We start from the raw sequence: 10,193 nt of genomic DNA on the forward strand, positions 1-10,193 counted from the left end.
GAAATGCGAATAACTTTGGAAGGGACAAAGCACTAACGACGGGATAAAAAGCACTAACGATGCACAAACGATCGCCCCGGGTTTGGACCCGAAATTCAAAATGGGGGGTGCCAGCGACATGGACCTATCAGTTTTCGAGTTTTTGAATTCTTTGGATGACACGATACATTTTTTATTTCAGATTCTGAAACATAATATTATTCAAAGTGTTTAAATCTAAACAATTCAGAACACGGAACTCTGCGTATAGGCCATTTAGATACACTACTGTCGAGAGTCCATTTTTTTGTCCGGCATCTCACAATATTGTTTTTAGTCTTAACGGTTACACTATAACTTAATGTAAAACTCTTATATCTTATATCTTAGTTATTCCTTAACAAGATTATTAAAAATAAAATGTACCAATATGTTATTGATATTGTAGAAAAAAGAGAATTATTAATTTCTTTTCCTTTATTTATGTGAAGTGTGTTAATATGTATTTTAAAATTTTGATTTATTAAGTATTGTAGGTTTAGGTGTAGGGGGGTGTGGGTGGCTCTGCCCCAGACAACTCTGTGATGCATTCACAGATTTAGCACCCTACGTTTTAGAGGTCTAGTTGCGCCATTACATATAGATAACTTTCAAAACGATAGTTTCGATGAAGAACCTATAGGGTTAGATACTTAACAAAATTTAGAAACAGTTGAACAAGAAGTGATTTTACGAACAATAGTTACTGAAGATGCAAAAAATGAAAAATCTATTAATGAACCATTATTTAAAAAACCAAGAATAAACCGAAAAATGTTACCCAGTGAAAGTGTGGTGGAACCGATGTTAAAATGTCTAAAGACAAGAACTCAACCAAAAAAAATAACGAGGATACACCTGAAATTTCTTTTTTTTAAAGTATTATTCCAGATTTTTTTAAAATTAAACTATCAAAATCAACGTCGATCCAAAAAAATTGTATTAAATACCATTGATCAGCTTCTTGACAGCCAAGAAACGTCGTATGAAATGCCAAGATACAATAATGCGCCACATTCTAATATTATACCTCATTTATCATTTAAATGCAAATCATTAACCGCAGCAATTTAATGCAATTCAATACATTGCGAGTTCTCCAGATTTCTCCTCGTCGGGTAGTTCAAGTTTTTATATTTTGCATTAATACATTATACAGTTGATTTTTCATTATAATAAATTATCATTTTTATATTGTTAAAAATTAAGTATAATTAAGTTTAACCTTATTAAGTGTTAACTCATTTTATTAAAATAATATTATAACAATAAAAAGTAATACGTTCAAGAGAATTCGCAAGTCTAAAAGAATTATTTTTATACTACTTGCTATTTTAAATTCTGAGTGGAGCGAAAAAATGAAAATGTAAAAAAAGTTGGACAAGTGGGTACCGCTCTACTGTTCAGTAGTTGTCAAACATGTCGTTGTTATGGATATGTTATAATTTAATTCAATGATAAATCATTGTATAAGATAAACGATTTTTTTTTTTTTTTAAACACATTATTGTAAAATCAATACATTATTTCGCTATGTTCCGCTCAGAATCTAATATCTAATTATTTAGAATTTGTTATTAACTTACCTCAATGTCACCAATAATTTCTCTTCTGGAGTGATACTTTTTCTGAAATTAGTATCAGGTTTTCGAATTTCATCGTTAAATATTTCTAGAATATAATAAAACGTGTGGGTACTCATTCGTGTAAAATTTCTAAATTTACATCCGTCATTTCGAAGTTCATCAATAAAACATTTAATTGTATTATTTTCAGTTCGTTTCAAGTTCAAAGGATGAACCCAAAGTTTTTTTTTTCTTCCTGTTCAATTTTTTCTTAAAAAAAACCATAAAATAGGAATAGCAACATCCTCCTCGTCGGACGACATTTTGACGACTACTTGATATACATTAATTTGACTAACTATGTTTTATCTAGTCTGCGACAACAATGCTTTATTATGACTAAAGCAAAATGACTAAATATGACTTACATTTCTTCAGTCAATTTTGCTTTACCAGTGTGCGGTCACCCTAAACAATGCATTTTAAGATTCCTTCAGTTTCTATACAATCATTTTTTTAAAATAAACAAACTATCATTATTAGCTTGCACAATATAATCTATATATAAAAGTCAACTTAATACGATACAATTAGGAGGTACCAATGTTTACTGTCAGTGATTTGTTAAGTATGTCGAATTATGATTTATTGTTTTTTTCTTAGATTTTTATTTATTATATAACATAAGTTCTGAATTAGCCTCCAATTCGATTAAAACAAACTAAGGATGGTCAAACGATAATCGCAACTAGGATGTATTGTGAAAAATGATAAGTAGGTATACGTGACAAGATCCATATTCACTGTTCTACGTGAATTAATATAACTATGAACTAAATTATTAATTATTAATTTGTTGATCAACCTGTGGGAAAATCGCATGTTTATAAATATTGGTAGGTTCTATGTACATTTGCGATACCGCAATGTACTTTTAACGATAGGTCTTGTGTATGTCTATATCTCAAAGATGATATATCTAGTACAATGTCACATGTGGTAAGATCATGACTCACAATACACTCGATACTTAAAAGAAGCTATTTGGTGGTCGATGTGTGTACTTTGAATTTTGTTAGATGTAATGTTATGATATATATGAACACACGGAATGGAAAATATCTTTGTTAAATTTAACCCTTATAATAACATTTTCAAAATACTTTTTTGTGAATATTTATCACGCCTCGCACACAAATTTGAATACTAAGTTTTTAAGTTTACGTGACACTCATCCCCTTGAAAAATGAAATCAACATAGAGGGGTCCATAAAAAAACGTCTTTCCATCCCTTTTCTATTAATAATACCCATGGAGGGTGTCGCATGTCCAAATGGTCAGAATTCGGATCACGAAATTATAGTGCAGACATGCCAAACAAACACACATCGTTAGCTACTAGTGACAGTGGCAGTAATTTATTGACCTTGTTTCCGGATCAGTAATACACTAAAAGTAAAAGTAATACTATCAATAATTATTTTTAATAACCTCCATCATATTAGGCGTTGTCAGGTGAGTGTCGGACGTAACTCATGCCTGAAACATACCATATGGATCCAAAAATTAACTTTTTGCATTTTGTTGATTGCGAAGAAACATACTTTTGTCATTGGTCCTTTTGTGCATTCGAAACGACAACAGCGTAAACAGTTGTGGACTTTACGTAGTTTGGCTGACCTCAGGGTTTGAACTTGGTCATTGACTTGAAAATTCATGATCGGTATGTATTTTATTATACATGTATAATATTATAATATATTAAAATAAGTATACACAATACTGTATTTTTTATACACATCATACACATTTACGTTAATATATAGGTAAATGGTTTTTAAAAATGTTATCAAAGCAATACATCTTTGTATGTATAAAATAGTAAAATAAATAAAATATATCCACAAGTCACAACTCAGGAGGCTTTTCCTAATGATCCCAAACACTAATTCCATCTATGAACTTCCTTTGAACTGAGCTACAAATTATATGTTTGGTCGAATTACAGCCATGACCAAAAATAAATTAAATTATCCAATAAATTAAAGTACCAGGCTGGAGATAAAATTTTGTTTTCACGTTTAAGAAAATGCGATTGGTAAAATGTGTTTAATAATTATTAAATGTGTACAAAGTTCATGTGTTAAAATATATTACATAATCGTTTCAATTATTTCACAGCGTTATTATAATTAACGTAAGAACAAGAATATTCTATTTTTCGTGCTAATATATAATGATAACAAATAATTTAATCAGCGAATATTATATGTGTTGATTATGTTGAAATTAGTTTATTGATATATCTGGTGGATCTAATGAATGGAAGGTGCATGAACTACATTGCATTACAAATATTATAATAATAGCTTTTGACAATACAGCATAAGGTATAATAAATATAATTTACGAAGATATTTTGTAAACATCGTTATATTTTAGTACGTAAAATAAAGTTTATACTGTAGTACGATCTAATATTTTCTTCTCAAAAATTGTATATCTAATGTAACTTATGGATTTATATTTGTGTTACTTCTCATATTATTATTTTTTTAATTTGAATTTCATAACAGTAATTTAATTTTATGTAATTTAGTACCTTAATACGTAAGTCATTTGTTCAATTGTGTTTATTTATTTCAAAAATATGTACTTATATATTTTTATAATTTTGATAATTCTAGTTTCACTCGAGATCTTTTTTTAATGTTATTGCTTGAAATATAGGTAATTTACATTTAATTTTATATTAATGAATTTAAGTTTTTATAATACTTTAATATGTTAATTTTCCCTTTATTACAGATTTTTATTTCTCATTTGTCTTTCTGTAAAAAAAATATCTAAACAATGTAGCTATTGAATTTTACGTAATATTACCATGTGTAAACTATGACTATACAAGCTATCATCTAATTTTAATTTGTTTGTGATGTATATTACTACTGTCCACTAATTTGCCACATATTATAGTTGATTAGAACAGAGAATATTATACTGCAGGTCATACATATTATGATAAGAATATAACGAACACATTTATTAGTGTTCAAAATATAGTATAATTATTATTTTCAGTTCAACAATACATTTCTCGTGGAGCGGTTAGGTTTTGAGCACTGAAAAAAACATGAAATCATCGCCAAGACACAGAGTAGAAGCAGAAATATCTGAGGAGCTGGAGGATGCAACAATGACCAAAACAAATTTAAAAGGGGATTGGATAAACTTTTTTTTGTTATTATTACTGTACACAATGCAAGGCTTGCCTTTAGGCATAGCAGGGGCTATGTCCGTACTATTGCAAAGCAAGAAAAATGTGACGTACAAAGATCAGGTAAACGAATAAATAATAAATATTCATTATGATTATAGATATTAGTAATTAGTCTATAATTATGGTATATAAACAAAATTCACCATTTTATCAAGTAATATTGTTTCATTTCAGGCAGTATACAGTATAACAAGATGGCCATTTAGCTTGAAACTCTTATGGGCACCTTTAGTAGACGCACTCTATGTACAAAAATTTGGAAGGCGAAAGTCTTGGCTAATACCCGTTCAATATTCAATCGGTACATAAATCATGTTAAATTAATATAACTCTTGTAATCTAAAAAAAAAACCATGATACTAATACTTAAAAACAATAGAAGCCTGTTTTTTAACAAGTTTATAAGTATAAGAGTTTGTAGACATTTTAAAAGTGCTATTAACTGAAAAATTATAATTTCAATATTAAGGTGGGTAGTAATTACTAATAACTTCTTATGTGAACTAAGATGGTTTATGTTGTGAATCACTAATTTTTTATGTAAATCATAATATATTGTTAACAGGAGCGATTTTAATTTATGCAGCCAGTGACATTGAGAACTTGCTACCCGAAACTGGAAAACCAGACATCACAATGCTGGCGTACATTTTCTTCATGATAAACTTTTTAGCCGCTACCCAGGATATAGCAGTGGACGGTTGGGCTCTTACAATGCTGAAAAAGTAGGTATTATAATACATCATCAATCATCATAATGAATATTATATAGACGACTATGATTTACAGCAGTAATTTTTTTTTCCAGGAATAACGTAGGCTATGCATCTACTTGCAATGCATCAGGACAAACAATAGGTTCTATGATAGGTTCCATGGTACTCATTCTGTTTACGTCTGAAGAGTTTTGTAATAAATACTTCCGCAGTGTGCCCGGCGTGGGAGGCATAGTTTCTGTAAAAAGTAAATGATCGATTAATTAATTTTTTTTTATTTTATTAAGTTAAGTCCGCGGCAGCTGAGGCCATTGAACTGAGATTTTTGTAGGTTTTTGTTGTTTTGATTGGGGGAGGAACGGTAGGTTATTAACACGAGTGTGATTTTTTATGTTGTGGCAGAATTGCAATTGGGCACCCGTAGGTTTCTGCTATGTCCGGTTGGGTGATGGCGACCTTTCTTTCCAGACAGATGTCTGCCCGAAGAAAAGTGCCACTCGTGACCGAGGTTCGGACCAGCGACGGTGCAAGTTAATCGATTTATTATACTAACTGTTAGGTCTGTTAGGTCGTTTCTAAATACTTCTATTATTATTAAGACAAAGTGATTTAATATTTAAAAAAACAAACAAATATTATCCCCTAGATCAATATAAAAACATATGGTACATTGAACATCAGATTATTTCCGTATAAGATAACAAAAAAGACTTTTCCAATTTTAGGTGGAGGGAGGAATGTATTGGTTTACAATGACCTGTTTATATAATACCTACGTGTTATTATGTTTTGTATCTGCCATGACTCTTGACATTTTGAACATTTAAGAAAGTCTCTGTAAACACATAGGCTAGTACTTGGGGGAGGAGGAACTACTGATATAAACACGGGAATATTTACGAACACTAGATTATTTTATAGTTAAAAATGCATCACATTTTATACGATTGTATAAACAAGCTGTTTTTTTTTTTTTGATATTCACTCACAATTACAATAGTTTACGAGTATGGTTTCTATACTTTCTAAATACATTATATTATTTAATAAATGTACATAACATATACTGTTCAATTTTTAAATATTTACAGACTTATTATACGGCTGGGGCATACTATTCATATTAATAACAACATTAGTTGGCTTATTCAAAAAAGAAAAAGATAATTCATTTGAGGACGATAGTGAAAAAATCAAAGTAGTTCAAAACTATTTACTATTATGGGACATATTAAAGTTACCTAGTGTTCGAATTCTGGCTATATTAATGATAACTTCAAAGGTAATTATAATATGAATATTGTTTTTTTTTTAATTATTATATTAGTCCATTTCATACCTTCATAGAAAAAAAAGTATTGGTTTCAATTTAATATTGTATTTTCCCACACCCACAGGTATCATTGAAAACGCATAACATAAACAATTAAACTCTCCAATATTGTAAATTATTTATTATTATTTTTGTATTTATCAAAGATTGGATATGCTGCAACTGACAATGTGTCTACTTTAAAACTCATGGACGCAGGTGTATCAAAAGAAGACCTTTCAATAATAGATTCAGTAATGTCTGGAGTAAACATTATTACCCCATTCATTATAGGGAAATACACTTCAGGTCCAAAACCGATGAGCTTATTTTTGAAAATCGTACCTTTCAGGTAGATATAACAAAGTAAAATTAAAGAGGTAGCTATAAAAGGTATTTTTACTTATTTACACCTAGGTACATACAACAAAATAATATACATAAAATTAACAATAATGTGACCGTTTTTGGCCGATGTGAATTGTTCCGTCTATCATTGGAAATATTTTAGGAAATCGTTTCAAAGTAAGGCCCATTTAAGAAAACCCACTTGATAAGGTCCTCGGTCATTTCTATCTACCACTGACCGCGATATCTATATAAGTACTTTCTAATTTCTATACAACCACCAGTCCGTGGCTACTCGATACCGACTCTGTACTTCGTGCTCCTGCCTAGTTGCTATAACGAGATAATGTCCTGGAGGAGTCGAGACGAAACCGTACTCGCCGGACAGCACCGGATGAGTCTTAAAATAGTTATTTTTCGCCTTGTTCTGGGTATGGCGCAATATGGTATGTACCATGCGTAAATATAACTGATTTTACTCTTTCGTGTTTAATGGATGCCCATGTTTAAACAATACAATATTTTAATATTCCAAACCAATGAGTAGAGAGACAATATTCCATTTATTTAATCATCATTTATCAGTATATTGTGTTACCCCCGTCCACCTAATACAGAGACCGCCGTTAAGGACACTTATATAAATATAATAGACTAATTCATATCATATATCAGTTGATAATTATTATTTTATTTGAGGACTTCTTAATTGACAAAATATTGTTTGGGGGATGAGGTGACCGAGTGGTCTGACGCGTCCGCTGCGACGCAGCCGGTCGCGGTTCGATCCTCGGCTACCGGGCGGCATTTTTCTCCGGACAAGTCGCGGTGACCGGAGAACAAGTGCTGCCATCCCCCACCCCCGGGGCATGGCAGAAACCTACGGGTGCCCCATTCGANCACACACACACACACACACACACACACACACACACATCTAACTTAAAACATCTTTTAAATAACACATAATATTAATATTAGTATTTGATTTATAGTCACAAAATTACAAATATATATTTTATGTAGAGATTTAATTTACATGATTTTAAATATTTTTAGATTACTTTTGAACATTGGATTTGTTATGCAAATTTATTACACGCCCAAAATGATTACATTTAATGGAGAAAATAATTCAATATATTACTACCCACTTCTCGTATTGTTATTATCAATACAACAAGTGAGTATTTTACTTCAGTAGGTATCATTACTTTAAATGTTGCAATACGGATGGATTTTAATTATTTTTCATTAATGTATTTATGAAAATCTGTTAAGGTAATTCAATTAATAATCTTTGTGTATGTAATTTATAGATTCTGTCTCAAGTAATGTTTGTAGCTATATTAGCTTTTTTTTCTCGGATAAGTGATCCTCGTTTCGGTTGTACTTATATGACGTTATTGAATACTCTTGCAAATTTAGGATATATGTGGACGTCTACTGCTGCACTGGGAATGATTGATGTGTTGACGTTCGAAGAATGTTCATTGGATTCTATAAATAACTGTTCTACAATAGATCTTCGAAATGTAAGATATTATAAAATTTTCATAGTATTATATTATTTTATAAAATTAAATTTGAGGACATACTACATTATTTTTTGATACCAATCGATAGATATGTTTGCAAAAATATCTGACAGAATAATATTAATATAATAACCAAAAAAAACACCATCGTAGAATCAATTCATATTTAGGCTGTTCGCTCCGCTCATAATCTAAAATATAAATTGATATAGAACGAAAATTATTTTAAGCAAAATGTATTAAAAATTAATTTAACATTTGATTTTTTGATTAAAAAAACAATTTGATTGGCATTTTATAGAATTATCATTTTATAATTGATAACAATAAAGTAGGTACTCAATTTTGAATTTATTAATATTTTTATCATGTAAATATGATATATGTTATATTTTATTTCAGATGTGTAAAGCAAATAATGGAAATTGTATTGTAACAGTGAATGGCTATTACTTAGAAATGCTTATATGCACCATCATTGGAATTATTTGGTATTTTACTGTTAGAAAAACACTCAAATCATTTCAAACTAAGAATCTTTCTCATTGGCTGGTTAAAGTGAAGAGAACAGTAACAGGGAATGAGTAAAGGTAAAAATGAATATTCCATGAATGTGATTTATTGATGTATAGATATAGTTGCAATGGCTATTATGATGATTGAGTGAAAATATGTAATATAAAAATAATTATATTCGAATATGATAAGATTCCTTGTTAAAGTTTTTTTCACAATGTATTTATCTGTAACAATAACTACCAAGTATAAAGTATTAAACATAAAGTTTGCATAGAAATGAGACATGTGCCCATAACTGTTTAAGCATGATCGTTGGATGAAACCGTAAGAATTGGGCATCCGTTTTGACCTAGCCGCCCAGGCACTATGCGTATTGATTTTGATATTTAAAACTAATTTAACAATATAAAAATTATCAATTTTCAAACGTATGGTAAACTTTATTATTGCAGTTAATTATTACTAAAGTACCAATTATGTACAATTTACATTATTTGGATTTTGGTATAATTATTTTTTCTGTACGATAAACATGTATTATGAACCACGTATTTGTAATATAGTTACTAATAATATAATCATACCTGATACTTGTGAGTTGTGGAACAGTGAAACAGGGCTACCTAACTGTATTATAATGATATAAACTCATTGCACCTCTGCCACACTTACTGAAAAAAATATAGTTAACTTTAAATTTAGGTTATAAAGGTAAAGGGATTATAAATGTATAAATTCATATAATTATGTGCATATGTGTGTATTATATAAAAGAAGCAAAAGGTTCAGAGACACCCGAGGGTAAATACACTCAGCAAGAGTATATAAAATAAAAATGTAAAAATAATGAACATTAATACGTTCAAAATACATAGGGGAAGAGGGACAGAAACGCAT

At 29.8% G+C, this 10,193-nt stretch overlaps 1 protein-coding gene across 3 annotated transcripts; it reads left to right on the forward strand.

Moving 5' to 3' along the window:
• The first annotated feature begins 3,882 nt into the window (after positions 1-3,882).
• LOC111028530 (acetyl-coenzyme A transporter 1-like) lies at positions 3,883-9,486 on the forward strand. 3 transcript variants are annotated; one of them, XM_022307214.1, is made up of 10 exons: positions 3,883-3,973; positions 4,665-4,923; positions 5,038-5,164; positions 5,429-5,588; positions 5,672-5,826; positions 6,671-6,861; positions 7,059-7,243; positions 8,299-8,422; positions 8,559-8,774; positions 9,180-9,365. In XM_022307214.1, exons 2-10 carry the CDS (start codon positions 4,717-4,719, stop codon positions 9,363-9,365), a joined length of 1,551 nt encoding a protein of 516 aa, XP_022162906.1. In that variant the 5' UTR covers positions 3,883-3,973; positions 4,665-4,716. The 3 variants fall into 3 exon arrangements, with proteins under 3 accessions (XP_022162906.1, XP_022162907.1, XP_022162908.1); XM_022307215.1 differs by lacking the exon at positions 3,883-3,973 and adding an exon at positions 4,297-4,313; XM_022307216.1 differs by lacking the exon at positions 3,883-3,973 and having other exon boundaries at positions 4,717-4,923; positions 9,180-9,486.
• The last annotated feature ends 707 nt before the right edge of the window (positions 9,487-10,193 follow it).

The sequence above is a fragment of the Myzus persicae genome, unplaced genomic scaffold (assembly GCF_001856785.1).
Source record: "Myzus persicae strain clone G006 unplaced genomic scaffold, MPER_G0061.0, whole genome shotgun sequence".
Lineage (NCBI taxonomy): Eukaryota > Metazoa > Arthropoda > Insecta > Hemiptera > Aphididae > Myzus > Myzus persicae.

Bases quoted from the DNA above. Each gene is read 5' to 3' on its own strand.
- LOC111028530 (XM_022307214.1), top strand. From the start codon at position 4,717: ATGAAATCATCGCCAAGACACAGAGTAGAAGCAGAAATATCTGAGGAG. The intron at 5,165-5,428 runs GTACATAAATCA...TATTGTTAACAG, and splicing joins ACCCGTTCAATATTCAATCG to GAGCGATTTTAATTTATGCA. The intron at 7,244-8,298 runs GTAGATATAACA...AAATATTTTTAG, and splicing joins TTGAAAATCGTACCTTTCAG to ATTACTTTTGAACATTGGAT.